This window comes from Anoplopoma fimbria, chromosome 7 (genome assembly GCF_027596085.1).
Source record: "Anoplopoma fimbria isolate UVic2021 breed Golden Eagle Sablefish chromosome 7, Afim_UVic_2022, whole genome shotgun sequence".
NCBI lineage: Eukaryota > Metazoa > Chordata > Actinopteri > Perciformes > Anoplopomatidae > Anoplopoma > Anoplopoma fimbria.
This window is the reverse complement of record NC_072455.1, coordinates 14,224,770-14,245,911: the sequence shown is the minus strand read 5'-3', so window position 1 is coordinate 14,245,911 and position 21,142 is coordinate 14,224,770. Positions and strand designations below refer to the sequence as shown.

The following is a 21,142-nucleotide window of genomic DNA, read 5'->3' as shown; positions in this document are numbered from 1 at the left end:
TTCATTCATTATCTAGGTTTTGTTCAGGTCAGTGGAGTTGAAGAGGTGAGAGTTAAAGATACATTCCAGCATATTTTATTAATACAATTTATTTCTTGTCCACAAATCAAATACACTGTCTTCCTAAAAACTGTCCATCACATATTCATTTTAAACATGAAAACCACCAGCAGTTCAACGTTCTGAAACCAAATTTAAATAGATTTAGACTGCTGACATCTAGTGGACATTTACAACAACACATGTTTGAAATTTAAGCTTCTTCAGTTTTCTAATAATTTGTATGAATGACAAGATACAGATAAGAAACTGTAAACACTTGAACAGTCCCTTAGTTGGGCCTTAAAAATAAAGACACTTATACATTCACTTCTGGCACAGCCATGTCTACAAGTATTTAAATGATACTGAGGTTTAACCTGGCAAACACTTCTGCTGCTTCAAGACATGCAAAGTGAAAAAGGAACAGCAGCAACAATTTGCAATTTACAAATCACAAGACAAACAAGCTCAATATATTAAGTCAACCAAGGTTTTCCTTTTTGGAGTGTTCCAACACAGCTTAATGAATACCGTCCAGCCAACACATTGTCCATTCTGCAGTTCTCTGCTGCTGTCCTCATAGGTCTCCACACACACACACACACACACACACACAGTCCCACCAGACGACAATGTTATAATCATGAGGGAACAAATAGGACTTGAAGACTTATGGAAAGTCTGTGCCTGACACACTTCTATTCAGCTCACTGCGGGTCAGGGTAGTAAACCTTAATATGAATGGCCGAGTTGTTGCGTGTGCGCGTCATTGGCTCCCCGGCCTCATCAGGATCTTCAGGCTCCAGGTCGTCCACGAGCTCCACCGTGGAAGTATTGGCTGCCAGCTGCAGCGCCCCCTGGCTGCTTGCCTGCAGCTGAAGGGCAATGTTGATAGCCCTGTTGATGGCCAGGCCCAGGCCGTGTACACAGATCTCCTTATGACCCCCACCTTCCAGCAGCTTCTGACAGCGTGCCAGCTGAGCCCGGAAATCAGTCTTCATGTTGACGTAGACGTCGTTCCGTCTCTTTGGGAGTTTCCGGGGGAGGCGCTTCCTAAGGGTGTACTCCACTGGGTCCATCTCTACAGCCGGAGAGGTGGGGTCAGTGTGCACTGGGGCTGTCTGAGGCACGGAGGACATTCCTGGGTTGCGTGGCTCTGTCATGTTTTCCAGTGGATATATGGGGTTTAGGCAGCAGCTTGGGCCAAACGAGCAAGCTGCCAAAATAAAGTAGTTAATGAAATGTTCATGATACCTTCCAGCAAACAAAACAGATATCTTATTTGGGTTGCAACATTATCTCGTCATCTGCTGCATAGGGTATATAAGAAGTAAGTAAATATTAAACAATTCCCATCATTTGGAAATATCTTTAACATCTACAACCAGTCCAAATCCCAAACATAACTCAAGGTAACAACCCATTAGACAAAGGAAAGCAACGTATCACCGAGTAGTTTTTAAATCCTGCAGTAATTCTTATGGTTGGACAAAACCATACAATTGGTGACTCCACTCTGGGCTTCAGGAAATGGTGATTTTTCACACATTTAGAACATTTCTAAAACCAAAGGATTAATCGGGAATATAATAAGCCGATTGATTGATAATAATAACTGTTAATAACATCCCTATAGAACTACTACAAAGGAATACTACAATTAAAAAACATTACCTAAGAAATCCCATATTATTAGACTACTACACTTCTAATAGAATGAATTCATGGTAATGTGAAGAACATCAGCAGCAAGAGGCACATAACGAGAACTTTTGCTTTAGAAACAGAAAAGATGTCCAGTTCCTGGTAAGTAAACCCAACTATAGAGACATCTAGACAATGAGCCACATTAGTATATGTTTCATATGTTTGACATTCAGTCACATAGCGGTCACCACGCAACATTTAGGAAAACATAGACAGGTTGTTTTTTGCCTCATATCCAGCAGCAGGTTGCATTCTCGCCTGTATATTATTGGTCTCACATATGTGTTGTCTTCCACTACTGGTAAAACATTTGCACAGAGGTTTAAATCAAATATAAAAACGCTATGTGACTGAATTTTTGAGTAACTTGCTGGGGTGACAAATTGGGCCATTACACATTAGCAAGCTAACGCTACTGAGCCCATGAGCAGTGAGTCAGCTAAGCTAGCTAGCTTTACGGCGACGCATGAGTAGTGCATACATATGATGAGCACACTTACCTTCAGAAGCTGATTTTAAGAAGGAAAAGACACCTTATATCATCGCTATTATCTTAAGTTGTGTTGCATTAATGAAACCGCGGCATTCGCTTTAGCCAACTAGTGCTAGCTGTTTATTTCCTGTGTGACCCGGAAGTACTCTACCTCTGTCATTCTCCTCAAACAGAAGTCACACACTAAACTTGGCAGCCTGTCCATGAGCATGTCGCTACCTATGGTCGTGACATAGGATTACATACAGGATTTCAGAATAATTTAGGATTCAAATATCAAAAGTCCCATGAATCTTTCTCCTCTCTAAAAGTGGGATTTATTGTATTCTGTCAGATATCAAATTCTAGTCTAATACTCCAACTTGCCACTAATAATAAAAATAGTTATAACAATAATATTAATGCTAAGAAAAAAAATCAGAATTGTAGCAATAAAATTGACATAGCTCAATAAAAAAAAACATCTTGTCAAGGAAAAGAATATGGCATCCCATCTTTGATACACCAGGTGTTTTAATGTATTCCCACTTCCATCATGGGTACACTGTCGCACATACCTATGCAATTGTAGCCCCTTCTATGCTACATGCACAGAAAATGACCTATAAACACTAACCAAATAATGTAAATAAAAATATACAAAAACTAAGTCATTAGAATTTAGTTCTCTGCTGGCTATTATTCAAGAAAAGTTTGGTTGTTTGATTAACATGAAAATCTGAAAATCATGAAATTAAACTGATATCTCTCTTACCAATTTAGACAGCAGATCCATTATATACATCAATTAACTATTAATCTGACCATAACATATCTACACATCCTAAAATAATGTCACAGACTTCTAAATTATCATTGGTAGGGATTTTTACACAGTTCTCAACCCAGAAATAAGCCGAAGAGCAGTTAGCTAGCAGGAAATGGCAATCCATCAAGACATTATGTGGGAGTTTAAAGTTGAGGACTAATTATTCAACAGTAAATGTATTTACATATGTTTTCCTTCTTCTCTTGTTTAGAAATCTCTCTAAATGGAAATCAATCACACAAAGACATAACAGATTCATAAATTGTAATACATGATCATGCTTCCATCTCCTTAAATCGCCACATTAAGCAATTCCATAAACACGCCTCCAGATGGCGCCTCAATATTTCATTGCTTCAAGACCAAGACATTTTTAAGGAGAGAGGGGCATCCTTCATGGACATAAACAACTCTCTAGAACTAACCGATATTACTCTAGAAACTGTAACAACAGTAATCTGGTGGAAAATGATCTCATATTCATCCTACAAGAAGCAAAAAAGGGGACAGCACACAAAGCCAATTATTATAGAAAAATGTAATACTCTATGCGCCTTTTCGCATACTGAATGGTAAGTCTAAGTAAAACGGTAATCTTAGTTTAACTAACTCTGGCCTGATCATTGTCAGAGTCAGCATCGGAAACAGGTTGGAAGTGCAGATACTGCAACAATGCTAACTGTTAGAGAAACATCCTGACTGATGTTCCACCAATGAAGGCCTGACGGGAACCTTTGCAGGAGGGCTAACAAATAAGTGCCAACTTAAATAACAAGACTGTAATCTTGTAAGACTACGTAAACAGTATTATTGTTTGATTAGGGTAATGTTTAGTCGTCTACCATATGTATGGATCTGGAGGCGAAAGATGCTCCAAGTGAAAATGTATAAATAGGGGGAGACAACAAGAGCTCTGTTCTTTTTAGGCTTTTAATGTTGGAACTTTTGGCTTTTGAGGAATTTTGTGTTTTCCTTTGAAGTCCTAGAGAAGGCTAACTTTATGTACGATTCATTTTTGTAATCTTTAATCTTCATTTCATTGTAAGAAAAACTAATAAAACTGGTTACTTAAGGTAAGAGTGCTCTTCACCTGGGATAGGCTGACAGCGGTAATTGATTGGATATGAATTTGGCCAACAAACCTGCTACTTGCTAAGGTTAAAGTAGTGTTGTTCAATGTTACGTTATTCACTAATGCGGCCGGCTCAGATTGTCAGATTGATGCTTAAATATAGTTGTGTGCTTTTAGTGTACTATAGGGGTCATATTGGCATCCAAATTGAGAGTGTTGGGGCCAGGGTCCCAAACCTGTCCTTCTTAACTGAATGAGGTTCCCAACCACACAGGGTTCCTCCTCCAGTGATGGCCCTTTAAATAGGATGGTCCTGGAGTACTTCCAGTCCTCCACCACCATTCTGTTCTTCAGAATGACAAAGAACCCGTAGAATCTAGTAAAATTCCACTTTAGAAAACACTGCAAACATTACAGTCATCATCTACAGCAGTCTCTCCATCTCTAAAACATATTGATCAAATACCTTTCATCACAGGCAGACACATATATAATCACACACATGCTATTAAACATATTCATCATTTAACTCAACAATGAGGAAACTATAAAAGATGCAGAGATGGCTATTGATCCTTTCATTTGCTATTCTACATGAACTTGGACTCCAAGAGTCAATCACTACTTAACGGAACCCACAAGTTTCACGAGTAGAGAACATGAAACTATTCAGAAGAGTCTCTAAAATCTTAAACTACTTCGTTAATTGGGCCACATAAACACTACTGCCACTCTCCAAAAAGAGATCTGGAATCTGGCAGCCCTATTATCACCCATCCCTCCCTCCACATGGTTCAACCCACTTAATGAAACTACAAAAACATTTTACTGGAAAAATAAAAAAAACCTTGAAAAACTATAAACAATGCCTTCCCTGGTAATTGACCAATAGCTATTCAAAATAACTAAATATCTCTTTTTTGGGGTTGTTTTGTTTCCTCTCAAGGGCCTGGGTGTGGCCAAAGAGGGGAAAGCACTGAGAAAAAACAACAACTAAAGATTAAAAAGGAAAATAAGACAAACAAAATATAACTATTTTAAATAAAATATGTGCAATGTAATTTAATGTAATACTGAAATCTGCATGATAAAAAAAAATTATGAGGAAAATGTGTAAACATGGTGATTCTCATGGACTCACCATTTATTTCCCAACAATGTGTCTACTGTGCAGCAGAGCAGGAAAAACAACGATGTGCCTGAAGCAGTCTCAGGTGGTGCTCAAGTTTTATAATGCAGTCTACTGCAGAATCTTCGATTCCGAGAAACCACGTGATCATGAAACTGTATATTTGTGGAAACCGAAAGAGAAAGTGACTTCACCCAGCTCTATAAAACGAGGTCTGCAACGGTCCATTTATTCACTCGGGCTCTCCGCGTGCCGGGCACACGCTGAAATACTGCTCTGAGAAGAAACTTCTGCATAGAAAGGTTGATATTTTGCAATGGACACATGTCTTCTACAAAAGGTGGGTGGCTCTTTGCTTTTGTTTTGTTAGTGATTTTAACGGGATGTGGCGAATGAGAGGACCGGAGACAACCTCAGCCTATAATGCAGACTCAGACATAGATGAAACGTTGTGTATTTTTTTGACAGATCAACCTAAACCTTTGACGTAATAACTAACACTGAATCGTTCACACACGAGCGAATGTCGAGCTATTCAGCCATTTGTTCTTTAAATACATTAATTAGATTATTCATGCCATAGGCCTACTGTCAGCACCAATCAGTAACTGCGGTCGAGCCCAGTGTTGCAAACTCCCCAGTAATGAAAGTAGCTATTGGCTGTCCTAAAAATCGCTAAATGACGTTCTCCCGCTGCTGGTGCACTAGTCGCCATGTCGATTAAAAAAAAAAAAAAAAAATAAAAAATTAAAAAACTTCACCGGCACGCAATGCATCTTGGGATATGTTGGGCCGCGAAGAATCAGTTGTATCCTCCGAATCTGGTAGAAGTAGGCTGCATTTGTCGGCCGCATTAGAAGGAGTCGACGAAATGGGACTGCCCCGTCGCGGCCGCTGTGACGTAATCGGTCTACAAATGCACCCTCCGAAGGATGCAGCCGCTGGATTGGGACCCAGCTCTGTGTGTCCCCTCTGCTCTGTGTGTCCCCTCTGCTCTGTGTGTCCCCTCTCTGCTCCCCCTCTCTGCTCTGCTCTCTGCTCTGTGTGTCCCCTCTCTGCTCGGGTGTCCCCCTCTGCTCTGTGTGTCCCCTCTCTGCTCTGTGTGTCCCCTCTCTGCTCTGTGTGTCCCCTCTCTGCTCGGTGTGTCCCCTCTCTGCTCGGTGTGTCCCCTCTCTGCTCTGTGTGTCCCCTCTCTGTGTCCCCTCTCTGCTCTGGTGTGTCCCCTCTGCTCGCTCTGCTCTGTGTCCCTCTCTCTCTGCTCTCAGTGGTGTCCCCTCTCTGCTCTGTGTCCCCTCTCTGCTCGGGGTGTGTCCCCCTCTCTGCTCTGCCCCTCTGGTGCTCCCCTCTCTGCTCTGTGTGTCCCCTCTCTGCTCTGACATGAGACTCACAGCAGCCTCGCGGCTTTCATATACGTGCTGTCACGTCAATCTCCAAAAGTCTCCAATAACACCAGAAAAAGTCGCTAGATTTGTCGCTAGTCGCTTTAAAAAAAAAAAAAAAGTCGCTAGAGGGGTCTGAATAGTCGCTAAATACAGCGACAAAGTCGCTAAGTTGGCAACACTGGGCCCCACGTTGTTTTGCGGTACGCGTATATACTAGGCATTACGGTAAGAGCGTGTCAACACTGGCTTTAAAATAAGAGCAACGTTCCGGTGAAGGTGATGGGACATGTCACAATTATACAATTAGTCAGTTAATAAGTCTGACAATAACATTACAATTGCTAGATACTTAAAAACAAATAAATAAAACAAAATGAATAGATGAAGAAATACACATTTAATGAATGATAACTTAATAAAACAATAATACTTTAAGTGTGAATACTCAAATATATTAATAAAGACTACAAAGACATAATGACAGTACACTACATCAAACTCAACAAGCAATTTCAAGGTTACATTTGTAATTGATAGCAGACCAATTAAGAATATCAGGACATTCTTATGTACAATTTCAGAATAAAAGCCCCTTTTAAATCTCATCCATGAGCCAAACTCCTCCTAATTTCGGATTATATTTATAAAGTAATGGTCTTTAGTTCCAAACTAATTTCCTTTCAGAATAATAGACAACATCAGAGTGTAGTTCGGAGAATATCTGGACATACTGGACATTCTGTCGTATGTCGTACTTCAAAATCTCATTCATGAGCTAATTTCAATCACATAAATGAGCCAATTTATCTCTAATTTCCGATAACATTTAATAAGAAATAGTCAATAGTTACAATCTAATTTCAACTGAGAATGATAGCAGACCACTTCGGAAGGAACCTTTTGCAACACCAGCACATTCTGATGTAGTTTTTGCAAATCAAAGCCATTGAAAATCTCATTAGTCAGCCAATTTACCTCTAGTTTTAGTTCAGATTTAAAAGGAAGTTGCAACTATTTTAACAAGCTTTTTTCCCCACAAATTGTGCAAAAGGCAGTGGAGATCAATTGGATTTAAGGAGGAATCCCAGCAGTAAAAGCAATGTAAAAGCAATGTGCCTACTGGATGAATGCTATCTATTCATAAAAATAAAATTGCATGAGTGATGCAGACAGATTATGTTATTTAATAATGCATAATCTTCAAATGGTTCTATTAAAAAATTCTCAACTATATATGTATATGACAATAGGCTGTTTCCTTTTCATTCTAATCTCAGTTCAGAGGATAATTAGCTCATGATTGCGATTTTAAAAAGGGCTTTAATTTTGAAATCCTACATCAGAATGTTATAATATTCTCTGGGTGACACTGAGGTGGTCTGATATAGATCTGAAATGAGATCAGTCCATGACTTTTGGCGGTTTCCTTTTAAATCGAATGTTAAATTTAGAGAGATTTTATCTCATGAATGAGATTTTAAAGGGCTTTCATTTTGAAAATCAACGCCAGAATGTCCTGATTATTTCGGAGGGTTACTCTGAGGGATTCTGGTATTAATCGGAAGGGAAATCAGTTCTTAACTATAGGCCATTTCTTTTTAAATTTAATCTGAAATGATTCAATTTGAAAAGTTGGCTCATGATTGAGATTTTAAACAGCTTTTAAAAAAAAATCTAAAATCAGGATGTCCTGATAGTATCTCTGTGAAACTGAGGTGGTCTACTATTAATCCCAAGGTAAACTATTCACTCGGTGTAACCTTGAATTTCCTAAATTTGATGTAGTGTACTGTCATTTTCAAGTCATATTGGTCTTTGGAAAAGTAGCCTTTATTAATATGTTTGAGTAAGTTGTCACACAATTGGAATTACATATCTGAAAATCAGTTTGCAGGAGGTCATTATTCATGTTTTTGAGTTATCATTCATTAAATGTATTATTTTCTATTCATTCATTTTGTTTTATTAATGTATGCATTTCTGTTTTAACTTATCCAATTATATTATTGACAGATTTATTGACTGACTTACTGAATGAATGTTAAAGGCCCTAACACCTTCCCAGGAAGTTTGCTCTTATTTAAAGTCAGTTCTTACAAGGACTTACCGTAATGCCTAGTACATACACGACTGCAAACCAACATGGAGGGCTTGACTGGGTTTTTTGACCGCAGTAGCCAGTACAAGGGATAGCCAATTTATGATATATTCATTCATTTTGATTGAGAAACTAAATAAAGTAAGCTATTATTATCATTATTGTAGTAATATTTCAAGTGCATATATCCACATGCCATCAAGCAATAACGAGGAAGTGAGACACAAAGGATGCTTTTCATTATGCCAACGCCTCTTTTATACGTCATGGGTGCCAAAGACACAAGATCACGCTGGTGTAACCTCACCTATTGCTCCTCCGGTTAGCCTCCTTGCTCCTCTATAAGCATTTAAAAGAAATTGGGACATCCTTCAAGATGGAGCGCTGAGAACTAATTACAACACTATTGCCAAACCACAGTATAGTTGGTGTTGTAAATGTTATGAAGAATCTTCCCAATAAATCATTAAAAGTAAAGTCTGCAACTGCAAAATGTTTCTTTAAATTGCAGTCTAATGTATGCTACTTGTTTGTTCAAACACCTCACGATATAAAAACAATAGGCGCTGTGGGAAGAGGTGAGAAGGTGGGGCCGGATATTCTTTTATTGCACGTCGACTCAACAAAAATCATGTTAAAGTGTGCAGTTACTCTTACATACTGCAGTCAAGAAGGCCGCAAGGTGTTTTAAACTTTATTATAGTACTCGGCCAATAAAGCCTTAAATACTTGTCTCTTTTTTTACTTTCAGTGAGAAGCCGTTTGAATAATCCCAAACCAAGTGTGGGGTGACTGACAACCCACAATGGAGGTACATAGCCTGTTTGTACATCTACAACAATAAGAAAATTAAATGGAAATACTATCTTATTAACCGATATGTGTGGGATTATGAGTTGATTCATCAAACCTGAAAATGTCTGTTTTCTTATTCATCAAGGGACCCAGTGATGAAGATTCATCTGATGATCTTTACCGTGCAGGAGAAGAGGACACTCCATCAATGCAATGGTCCAACAGCGAGGGTGACGGTCAACAAAACAAGTGTACTAAAGGTCAGCTTTAAACTGTCTACTGTTCAGCAGCAAAGCACTAAATGATGTGCAGTCCATAAGTGGCTTTAATTAAAACAATTAGTTATTATATTATTATTATTGTTTTAATTTCCACAGGGCCAAGACCCACTGTGAAGATGGCAGCCTGCCATGTCAACATAAATCCTGTCCACACAAGTAAGTAAAAGCTGATCATTTGTAATCGCCAAGTAAAATCTATTGAAATCATCTGTGACCAACTAAATTACACTCATTCTGTGGACTTTGAAATGTGGCCATACATTGTTTACTGACATATACCTAATCAAAGTGTCATTTTTTACATGATATCTGGTTATGGGGTAGATTAACCGCTAAAGAGCCTCAAATAAAAATATAAAAAGAGTTGCCATTTGAATGCATGCGGTAAAGTTGACCGATTACCATCGCCATTCATCTCATGGTATCTGTTGTATAATCAAGGAAACAACAGCATACATCCAAGGACAATACAGTATATCAAACTATCCATAGATAAGATAGTTATGTTATCAAATGAATGGTAACAGCTTTTATCACACAATGTAGTTCACAGAAAGAGACTTACATTGTCAGTAACTCATTATGGAAGCAGCACCAGAGACATTTGGATGCCAGGTCAGTCTCCTGTAAACTGGCTGAACTTGAGCTGCAGTAATCAGTCTCCACCTGTGTATACCTGAGCACACCTGGAGTCACTTACTCCAATCAGGAGGGCCATGTAAGGAATGGAATTCACAGCAGGTTTTATGATGAAGCCAGACTTCTGAAGTTGCTGTAGGTTGAAAACTGCATTTGAACTCAACCTGGAGAGGCTCTCCAAACCGTCCTTTCAGAACAGACCAACACAGACAGAACACTTTGGGACACTATACAAAATATGTTGGAAAACCATGAGGAAATCTCACAGTAGGAACTAACATGATCTATCCAGTCAAAAAAAGCCCAGTTGTTAATTGAAAAAAATGAAAAAAATTACTATTGTTAACGTTATTGAAACAGGTAATCGAATAAAAATGAAAACCAAAAAACAAGTCTTAATTCAGTCTTTCTGTTGTTTTGTTTTGTAATGTTTCTCTGGTGTGCATGTACGATCACATGCACTAAAAGCATGTTTGGTCGCCCAGGCTATAAAACAAAGCAAGGAGAGATCAGATTACAACACACACAGAGGGAGAGTGACTTCACTCTCTGCACAGGTAGACATTACTCCACTATATATTTACATACCTAGTACTTTTTTTCTGCTATGTTAATGCTATGAATATGGTATATTTCTCCTTTTATACCTGTAAAATAATTTCTGCATGACTTGGTGAGAGAGTATAGTAACCCACCCTGGATGCCTTTCCAAAGCCTAAGAACTTTTGGTGAACCAGTTCTATTTGTGACCCTAACCATCACTAGTCAGCACCATGACCACAAATAAATCCACACTGCAAGGGATTATGTAAATTACCCAAAATCGTAGTTGTCTGTACAGGGATTATTTAAAGTAGGAAGTCTTCTGGAAGTGAGAAAATATTGGGAGTTAGTAAATACTAAACTAAATGTCACCACAAACAAACATCACACACACAAAGGCAACAAACACCTGATTAACTTTTCCAATGTATTTTTCTCAAATTCCTTCATATTTACCTTAATTTTCATGGGCACAGAGGAGAAATATTACAAAACAAAATAACAGAAAAAAATAATTAAGACTTGTTTATTGTTTTTTGTGTTCTTGTTCACTAGATTACCTATTTCAAGACTAAAACAAGAAATCACAGCGTCAAATAATTTTTTTTACAGCCTACAAAACCAGAAAAAAAATCAGCGTAATTATGAAGTTTTAAAGTTTTTCAGATTTTTGTTTTCCGGATTTAATTAATAATTGAATGATCAGATGATACATGGACCTTCTTTTTAGCCTGCGCTGGCCATCACTTATACCAGTTAAAATATCAAACTGTCTGTCGGCAATTTTTACCAGCTTCCACTAATTTAACACAAATTGGCTGATGTCGGGTTACGCAAGCTATATGTGCAATTTGATTTCGATAGATAATGGCAGGTTTTGACCTGTACATATTGCTTAAAACAAAATAAGTTCTTTAGTGCTGACGAAAATGAGGTGGAATGGAAATTTAAGATGATTATGGGTTGTTCAGAGTTACAGTTTGCACAACCTTTGAATAAAAAACTTTTCCAACACAATAAATTACAACGATTGGTGACATAAATGTTCATCACAACTTTTAAAAGACTGCCAAAATAGAAAAGTTTCTACACAAAAAACTATTTTCACTGAAAATCATTTTTTTACAGCCAATAAAAAGTTCCTTTGAATGAATAGCTGTATTGACGTGATATTAAAAGAATGAAATATTGATATTTTATAAATAATCCACATACAGTATGATACAAACATGTAAATAATCTATTGCTCCTAAAAAGTAACCAGCGTTGTCCAATAGAGTGTACAGTAACTAGTCACCATAATGAAAATACAGCGTCAAAAAAAATTAACCCAAACTATTATCTACTAACTACTCGGTCCAGCACCAAGCAGGCAGGTAGGCCCATCGTGTATCTTGCTTCTGGCTCGACCGCTCACAGGTCGCACATTATGCTTGACTTATGTCAACATACTCACAGAGCCACAAGGAAAATATATACACTCCGGATCCCTGCTACACGCCATTCAAACACGACTACTGAGAAGCATACCTACCTGTGTTCAGGAAGAGCGACCATGTGGCCATTTTATGAGGTTAAAGGTTTTTTTCCCCTATGACCCCAGAAAATACTGTATCAGTCAGGCTGTACTCTTAAATTATGCTTTTGTACAGTAATGGTTACAGATTCTCTTTCCAGCTCCCCACACTATTTCGAGTGCAATTCATTTGCCAAACAAAGAGCAAAAACACATAAAAAACTAAGTTGAATAAAAAGTTCAAGAAAAGTTTCAAATAGTGTCACAGCCTTATCTCACTTGTGATGTCCACCTACAACATGATGCATTTAAAAAGCGCCTTTAAAGTCTTCCGACCACTAAGCCCTTTACACAACACATGTTAACATTCACCCATATACATACACTGCTGATAGAGGCTGCTGTACATGTTGCCACCTGCCCAACATGATCTAGACATTCACGCATATTTATATCCGGGAGAGATTTGGGGTTCAGTATCTTCCCCGATGGACACTTTGACATGTGGACTGGACTTCTGAATTCTTGCTCATCAGCCAGACCCTCAGCCATTGCCACCAGAATTAATTTTCTCCTCCTGAATTCTCTTCCTGAATGTGAGGAATGGGTGAGGAATCAGAGGGCTAAACCTACAAAGGAGAGGTCTGGGTCAAGGTCGGTTAGAGAAGGTATCCACTCTAGGTGGAAGGTGGTCTTGTGTGTTCATGGAGAACCACAGCATGCACAGTGCATTCCATCATGAGGTGAAAAGATTCACTATCACCTGCCTTAACCTGTCCCCCAACATCTGAACAAGTTATGGACTCCACTCGTTTTGGTATGGCCCTCCGAGAGACATTAAGTCCACCACACAGTTCTGTACCCTGGGGATGTACACTACTCAATCAATTAAATCGTTAGCTGTTGATTTACGCTGCTCCCACCCTGACATGACAGTTTTTCCCCAGAGGGGCAAAGTGCTTCAGCTCTTTCAGTAACGTGGACAGCTCCAAACAGTTTATGTAGAGGAATAGAGGATTTCCCCAATTTCCACCCAAAACTTGACATTGGCTGATCCCACCGCATCAAGAGAGGGACGTGACAGTGTTTATTGATACGCTAATGTCGTTGTAGGGAAACCCCCTACAACGGAACAGAATGCAAGGTCTGATTGCAGTGATGGAGGGATGGCCAGCATTTGCCTTTTGTGCTGAACAAGCCTTTGTTTTGTGTGGCCAGCGTATGTCTATGAAGTGTTGAGCTGCATCTCGATGCCTCACAGATCTGCCGCCGTTTTAATGATGCCCGGTAGGACCTAAAAAAGTGCTCTAGCTGCTGGCAAATGTTGCAGAGAAGGAGAAATCCGTCCACTACACCTTCATCACAAAGTGCTGTATAGGCCTCCGCTCTCGCCAGAGCTCCTCCGTACTCAAACTAGCAAAGAATTGGCATGAGGCCTGCGTAGTCAGCACTAGCCTGGCGTAGGCATTGCTGTGGCAGATTTCACAGCTGGGCTGAAGGTCCAACAGAAGGATATAGTCACCTGCCAAGCAGTCAAAGCAACTGACATTGTTAAAATTGCGCGATAGTTCGCTTCAGGCAGGTGGGAGGGCTGCGAATGGGTCAAACAAACATAAGATAAGTACCGTCACCCATGAGTACGCCCTCCGTGTGAAACTACAAGTCAACGTTGATGTATTTTGTCAGTTCTTAGCTTAGACACATTACTAGCTAATATTGTTAGTTCTGTACCTAAACTTACCTGCCTGTGATAGTTGGAAGCTTAGGGGCACTGATCAAGCTTGGGTACTTGACAAGTTGGGTGTGAGAATGTGTTGGTCATACTATGTCTACGATACATGAGGATACAATACAATTGGCAGAAAAATTGCTCAACTGACTGACCAACATGTTGCTGTGCAACATAACATGAATTGTTGGTCTATCTGCATAATTTGCTGCCTTCACATACACTGCTTTTAAAAAGTTAACTGTTGGTTGGGCTTTAGATTTTAAGCTAAAGACACTGAATATTATGAACAATTTACTGAATTCAATTTGAACAATTCCGCATGATTTGATGGTTGAACTTTAACCTTATGTTGATATATATATGTGACACTTAAGTTTGTACATAGGAGAACAGTGGACTACCGTGGAGCCCCCGAAGCCCAAACAAGATAATACTTTATCTTAATCTTGTGCACACAAGACAAACAAAAAAACAACAAGGAGGAGGTTTGCAGTTTCCTTCAGCTTGAATGAAAAGGCAGGATGCAAAATTGTGCATTTTGCAGCATTACCAGAAATGTCATCATACATTCTATGGGTCAATGTACTTTGGATGCATGTTTTGTGGAAACACTTCGGATTTGTTTTTAATAACAAAAATCTTCATATCCACAGAGACACAACTAGAGACCTTAATGGAAGATCTGGGCTTGGAGCAGCTCTACCCTGAGAAGCTATCCCTGAGCACAATACTTCAGATTGACCAGAAGACCGTCACTGATGAACCTGCCAAGTGTAATTCAGATCTTCCATGGTATTTTCTGAAGAAGCTAATGATGGTTAATGTGACAGCTAGAAATTCAAAATGTACATCTGCATGTGAGTCAAACTTTGGTGCTGCATCAGGAAAGACAGAGTTAAATTTTGATAATCTGTTGGAAAGTCTAAATTTAGGTGACAGGCTAAACCCCCTTGACATAATCACTGCTCTCTTTTTGTGTTCTGATGGTTTTGTGCGGCAGGAAATGGCACTCAAAATGTCTATGTGTCAGTTTTCTGTTCCTCTGTTACTTCCTAATTGTGACACAAAGCAGTGCACACTCATGCTTTGGGCCATGAGAGACATTGTTAAAAAGTACAGACCTCAGTCACTTTCAGAATCCAAAGGGTTTATTGAAGACAGAATTGTTCTCTCTGAACTTCCAATGATATCTTTTGTGAGACTGGGTGAGTGCTCCTTGTCCAAGTCAGAGATCCTCAATAAGCTTCTGAGCAATTCTCAGCAGTACCATGATACCTTTGTTCACTCTAACATGGAGTGTGGTGACAGTCCAAGGAGAATATCCAATGGACTGGTTGAAATCACATGGTATCTTCCTTGTGGGAACAAAAACATGGATGTCTTCAGTGAGCCAGTAGCTGTAGCTAACCTTCGTGGGGACATTGCTTCATTTGAAACACAATATTCTTTTTTGTGTCAGACATCTGCAGCAGTTTTTGTGTTCTTTGACACTTTGGACTCTGAGTGTGAGCTGCTTACCAACCAACAACACAAGGCACAGATCTTCTTGGTTGGGAATCATCAAATGAATCACTCTGGTAAAGATGCTCTAATAAAGGTAGCAACCAAGTTGGGCTTGACAAACAGCAACATCCTTTTGAAGACTAAACAAATGAATGATGCAGACTTTGTAAAAATAATGGAGAAAACAGTAAGCAGTGTAGTTGAAGACGCAAAAAAGAAGATGGGGATTGAGCAGATGGCTGACATTGCGCATGAATTGGGAATCTGGGTTGATGAAGATTCTTCAGAGTGCCAGGCCGCCAAGCAAAAGGCAGATGCCATTACTGCTGAAATTCAAGATATCCTTGAATACAAAGAAGCTCAGCTGCCCTTGCAAGGCCAAATATGGAAGGAACTGACTCGCTTAGAGAAGGAAGAATTTCGGCTTCGAAATGTTGGGTCTGAAAAAATAGAAGACTACAAAAGTGATCTTCAGATGCAGAAAAAAAAACTTCGGCAAAAACAAAACTCTTATGACATATCAAATGCAATGACATATTTCATCAATGCAATATCAAGCCCAGGGACAGAGAGGTCCTATTTCCTGAAATGGATGCGAATGAACCTCGATAACGTGTCCCGAGAGAAATTGTCTGATCTCAGGGAGCAGTACAAAGAAAAATGCAAAAATTCTGAAAACAAAGAAGAAATCAAAGACATTGACAGACAACTCTCCAACAGCTCATTGGGGACTGAACACTTCTTCCGTGAAATGGGTCAGATCTATGAAGCTTCACTTTCCCTTCCAGAAACAAACCTATCACGTCAACAATTACAGCATCTGCCCGAACTATGTGCACAATTGTTACTTGATGGATTTCCCCTTGAGCTTGTAGATGGAGATGCATCCAACATACCTCTCAGATGGGTGAGTGACGTTCTTTCTCAGCTCAATGACTTGATGTCTCCTAAGAGCAAGATACTGGTTGTCACAGTTCTTGGAGTTCAGAGCACAGGGAAGTCCACTCTCCTCAACACCATGTTTGGAGTGCAGTTTGCAGTCAGCAGTGGTCGATGCACTCGTGGTGCCTTTATGTTGCTCATCAAAATCAATGAAGATGTCAAAAAAGAACTCAACTGTGACTTCATGGTGATCATTGACACCGAGGGCCTGAAGTCACCAGAGCTTGCACAACTAGACAATAGCCATGAGCACGACAATGAGCTTGCAACACTTGTTGTGGGGCTGAGTGATATCACTATCATCAATATTGCAATGGAGAATTCAACAGAAATGAAAGACATCCTACAGATAGTTGTGCATGCTTTCCTCAGGATGAAAGAGTTGGGCAAAAAGCCCAAATGTCAGTTTGTTCACCAGAATGTGTCAGACGTTTCAGCCCATGAGAAGAACTTACGAGACAGGAAACTGCTCTTGCAACAGTTAAACGAGATGACCCAGGCAGCAGCCAAAATGGAAAAGAAAGAGGAGAACAACAGCTTCACTGATGTGATGGAGTACAATCCAGACACTGGGAACTGGTACATTCCTGGACTCTGGAATGGAAACCCACCAATGGCACCAGTCAATGCAGGGTACAGCGAAGCTGTGTATGAGCTCAAGAAGAACATTATCCACATTTTGGGAAGTTGTGAATCATCTGCTAATGATATATTGGAGTTTACAGAGTGGATGAAAAGTCTTTGGAATGCAGTAAAGCATGAAAACTTCATCTTCAGCTTCAGAAACAGCCTGGTGGCTGATGCCTACATGAGGCTGTGCACAGAATTCAACAAGTGGGAATGGGAATTCAAAAAAGAAATGTACACGTGGGTTACAAATGCAGAAACAAGGATTCACAACTTTGGTACAGTTGCTGGGAAATCTGAGATATCTGACATGTCAGAATGTCTCACACAGTTAAAAAGGGAAGCTTGCACAGTGCTGTCTAAATGGGAGACAAAACTTCTTGAAAATCTGGCACAGTACTTCAAGCAAACAGAGGGTCATGTCTATCTAGTTGAAGGATACAGAGAGGACTTTGCAAGCAGTGCAAAGAGTCTTCGACGAGAAATGGAGAGCTCCGTGTTCAATCAGCTCACAGTAGCAGCTGACATCAGACAGGGAATGACAGAACTTGACAGAATCAAGGAGAACCACACAAAACAATTAGAAGACAGAGTGTGTGCATTGATAGACGAATGTCGGGGAAAAAAAGTCAAGATGGCAGACAAAGAGCTCGACATAGAATTTGATAAGATGTGGGAAAAAACAGTAAATGAACTCTCCTTTCCTGAACAAAAGACCATAAATGTCACCACATATGTGTCCCACTGCCTGAGAGACAATCTATCACACAAAGGAAGTCATGCATGTCAATTGTTAAGTCAAAAAGAGCTGAAAGATTGTGGACTGTTGCCTTTCAAATGTACTGCGGATGGACGTTTCAACCGGCTTCTACACAAAGTCAGCAAGCTCATCAACTATGAAGATCAGGTAATGGCTTTACAAAAACTAGCGGACTGGATCATTGCAAATTGCACACAGTTTGTGACTGAAAAAATGGATAGAAAAAACAATTACCATGGCACTTACATCCAGGAGATCCTTCACATGATTGACGAAAGGCTGCAAAACAATCAGAGTGTTAAGATAGAGATCGAGTTTGAAGTCTCCCTGAAACAGCACATCTGTGGAATTGCAGCCAGACAGTTTCAGAAAATGCATGAGGATTTCATACATGCAAATGATCCCTACAGATGTCTGAATCAAAACAAGGAAAAGTTTCGCACTGATTTTAAAGATGTGTTCCATAAACGAGACCAGTGTCAAAAGAAGGCAGAAGAATTCACGAATCGCTGCCTGAGGCCTGCAGTCGAAGACTTTGTCAACCGTTCCTTGGGTCCTGATATCATTGGTGAAATGCTGACAAAACAGAATTTCAGCACACGAATGTTCCTCCAGTATTCAATTTTACTGGAGTTGCTAGCAAAGGATGACTTTCAAAACTATCTGAGCTACGTTAGCTCTTATGAGGAGTATGTAAAGAAATGGATACTCAACCAAATAGTGGAGCGCTTCTCAAATGGGTCTACAACGTTTGAGTTTGAGGAAAAACATGTTCTGTCAAGCATCAAGAGCATAAATGATGCTGTCAACAAAGCTAAAACAGAAAAGTGTGGCAACTTGAAGTCATTCATTAAAAATGTCTGTCAGGAACTTGGTGATAAACTGGTCATTTCCCAAGATGCTCTTGGTGCTTTCATGATCCTGAACAACGCCGACCAGGAACAGTTTGCTCACTGGCTGACTCAGTGTGTGAAGGACATGGCACAAGTGCTTCGAGTGAAGTTTAAAAAAACAAACATCCAAATGAAACTAATAAAACTAAATGTAAATCCTCAGAACGAGCTTTTCACCAAACTGATAGGATGTGGTCAACAGTGTCCATTCTGCGCAGCGCCTTGTGAGGCAGGAGGAAAATTCCACACTCAGCACTGGACTTCACTACATCGGCCAAAAGCTCTGGGTAGATACAGATGGGATGGGACGGAAAAACTTGTCACTGACGTATGCTCTTCCTCTGTGATCAGTGACAACCGTTTTCGGTGCAAAGCTACAAAAGGTGAATGGTACCCCTACAAGAATTACACAGACATTTACCCAAACTGGAAAATTGTTCCAGATGTAAGCCTTGAGGCATCAGACTACTGGAAATATGTATTGGCGAAGTTCAACGAGCATTTTGCCCAAGCATTCAATGCAAAGCCTTCTGACATTCCTGCAACGTGGAAAAAAATCACATGTAAGCAAGCAGAAGAAAGCATCAAAGTCTCTTTTAACATCAAGTGAGAGAACTTCATGCTTTGTGGTTTTAGAGGTGCACATACTCATACATATTCATTATCCTCTCATGGATATTTAGATCTTACTTGTTTTATATGATTTAGAGGAGAATCACAAATACGAACATGACATAAGGAGATATCAAGGTTGAAGATATTGTAAGTACACAAATATATTTCACCACAATAGCTTACAATAGGAAAATATAAGACACATTTAACATGTTTAATAAAAATAATCTCCTTCAACTATGTTTATTTTGATCAGAAAAAATGTAAATACTTCGTTATACATAGGTATATTGAGTCAATATACATGTTAGGGGCACAAGTTAGAAACATACTAATCAGACTTTGAATTAAATGTTTTTGTGGAAGATGATTGTCACTATATTGTCACTGAAAAGATGTCAAAGTGATTTAAAAGTAATACCTTTTTTATTAAGTGTTTTTGTTCTGTTGATTATCCAATCTCAAGTACTAACATTTCTTTTACTTTTTTTAAAACACCACTCAGTCTTTTGTCGTAATATCATAAAAAAGAGGTTTTATCTGATTAAGTATGATACCAGCTGTTTCTTTCTATGAAGTATCTGAATGAAAACATTTACATATTCAATCTATTGAAAGATCAAAGGTGGAAGTTGTCTTTCTCATCTAATTGAGTATAATATGTTTTTATCTCAACTTTTTAAGCTTATCAAGTCTTTTTTTTTTAATTTCATTTAAGTATTTGGCTCCAAATATTACATTTTAAGTTCATGTTATGTCTTTCACAACAAATGTACAATGTTTCTTTTTTTTTTTGTTTCAGCCACATATTTACATATTTGAATCATTTGGTTCTTATGTGTTTTTTACATTACATCTTTTTTTTTTACATTTATACATGACAGAAAGATTTTCATTGATAAAGTTTTGTGTGATATGTAATTATTTTTACTCTGAACTTAGAATATCTTTGTTTCAGTAAATTATCTGTTGAAAAATGCAAACACCCGTTTAAAAAAAGCGGGTGTTTTCGTGTGGGGTCGCTTCATGTGGACAGAATTTTTTTTATCATGTCTGATATGTTAACTTTTTTACTCAATAATTGCTTTGTTTACGTTTTTTTGAAGTATCTGATTGCCCATATTTACATTTTAAAATAATTCAAAATATCTTTCTTTCTTTCTTGTTAACATGTATACTTAATTACTCCTGTTTACTGTTTCAATAAAGAGACAAAACTGTCAGACTGGCTATGAATGTCTTTAATGTTTCCCAGTTCAGAATCACAGCATACAGTGTATAATAACTTCTAAAGTAAACAGAAATATCATCACCGCGTTTATTTATATAGTTTTACTATACTTTTTTTTTAATAATCATCTTTTTTTAAATTCCTTCATTTAACATTTTTCTTTGTCTCAAGTCTTGGGTTTCTGAATCCAACAAAGAATGAAAAAACAAGACAACAGACCTTCAGACTCTTAAAGTGCACTGGACTTATCAGATTTGCTTAACATTTTACCAATCTCTCAACTGTTTAGAGCAAGCTCTTCACTGAGCTCTTCACTGCTACATCACATCACTGT

General features: G+C 38.8%; 2 protein-coding genes across 5 annotated transcripts; one reads left to right on the top strand and one right to left on the bottom strand.

Moving 5' to 3' along the window:
• Window positions 1-71: 71 nt before the first annotated feature.
• On the bottom strand, window positions 72-10,531 carry pop7 (POP7 homolog, ribonuclease P/MRP subunit). Of its 3 annotated transcripts, none has more exons than XM_054601162.1 (2): window positions 10,373-10,531; window positions 72-1,258 (listed from the first exon to the last, which is right to left on the bottom strand). In XM_054601162.1, the coding sequence occupies exon 2, from the start codon at window positions 1,203-1,205 to the stop codon at window positions 750-752; it is 456 nt and encodes a 151-aa protein (XP_054457137.1). In that variant the 5' UTR covers window positions 1,206-1,258; window positions 10,373-10,531; the 3' UTR covers window positions 72-749. The 3 variants fall into 3 exon arrangements, with proteins under 3 accessions (XP_054457137.1, XP_054457139.1, XP_054457138.1); XM_054601164.1 differs by lacking the exon at window positions 10,373-10,531 and adding an exon at window positions 9,642-9,679; XM_054601163.1 differs by lacking the exon at window positions 10,373-10,531 and adding an exon at window positions 2,250-2,395.
• Window positions 5,503-20,800, top strand: LOC129093221 (up-regulator of cell proliferation-like). Of its 2 annotated transcripts, XM_054601161.1 has the most exons (5): window positions 5,503-5,591; window positions 9,483-9,542; window positions 9,672-9,786; window positions 9,904-9,963; window positions 14,891-20,800. In XM_054601161.1, exons 2-5 carry the CDS (start codon window positions 9,537-9,539, stop codon window positions 19,570-19,572), a joined length of 4,863 nt encoding a protein of 1,620 aa, XP_054457136.1. In that variant the 5' UTR covers window positions 5,503-5,591; window positions 9,483-9,536; the 3' UTR covers window positions 19,573-20,800. The 2 variants fall into 2 exon arrangements, with proteins under 2 accessions (XP_054457136.1, XP_054457135.1); XM_054601160.1 differs by lacking the exons at window positions 5,503-5,591; window positions 9,483-9,542 and having other exon boundaries at window positions 9,645-9,786.
• The last annotated feature ends 342 nt before the right edge of the window (window positions 20,801-21,142 follow it).

Bases quoted from the DNA above. Each gene is read 5' to 3' on its own strand.
- pop7 (XM_054601162.1), bottom strand. From the start codon at position 1,205: ATGACAGAGCCACGCAACCCAGGAATGTCCTCCGTGCCTCAGACAGCC.
- LOC129093221 (XM_054601160.1), top strand. From the start codon at position 9,648: ATGTCTGTTTTCTTATTCATCAAGGGACCCAGTGATGAAGATTCATCT. The intron at 9,787-9,903 runs GTCAGCTTTAAA...TAATTTCCACAG, and splicing joins ACAAAACAAGTGTACTAAAG to GGCCAAGACCCACTGTGAAG. The intron at 9,964-14,890 runs GTAAGTAAAAGC...TCATATCCACAG, and splicing joins CATAAATCCTGTCCACACAA to AGACACAACTAGAGACCTTA.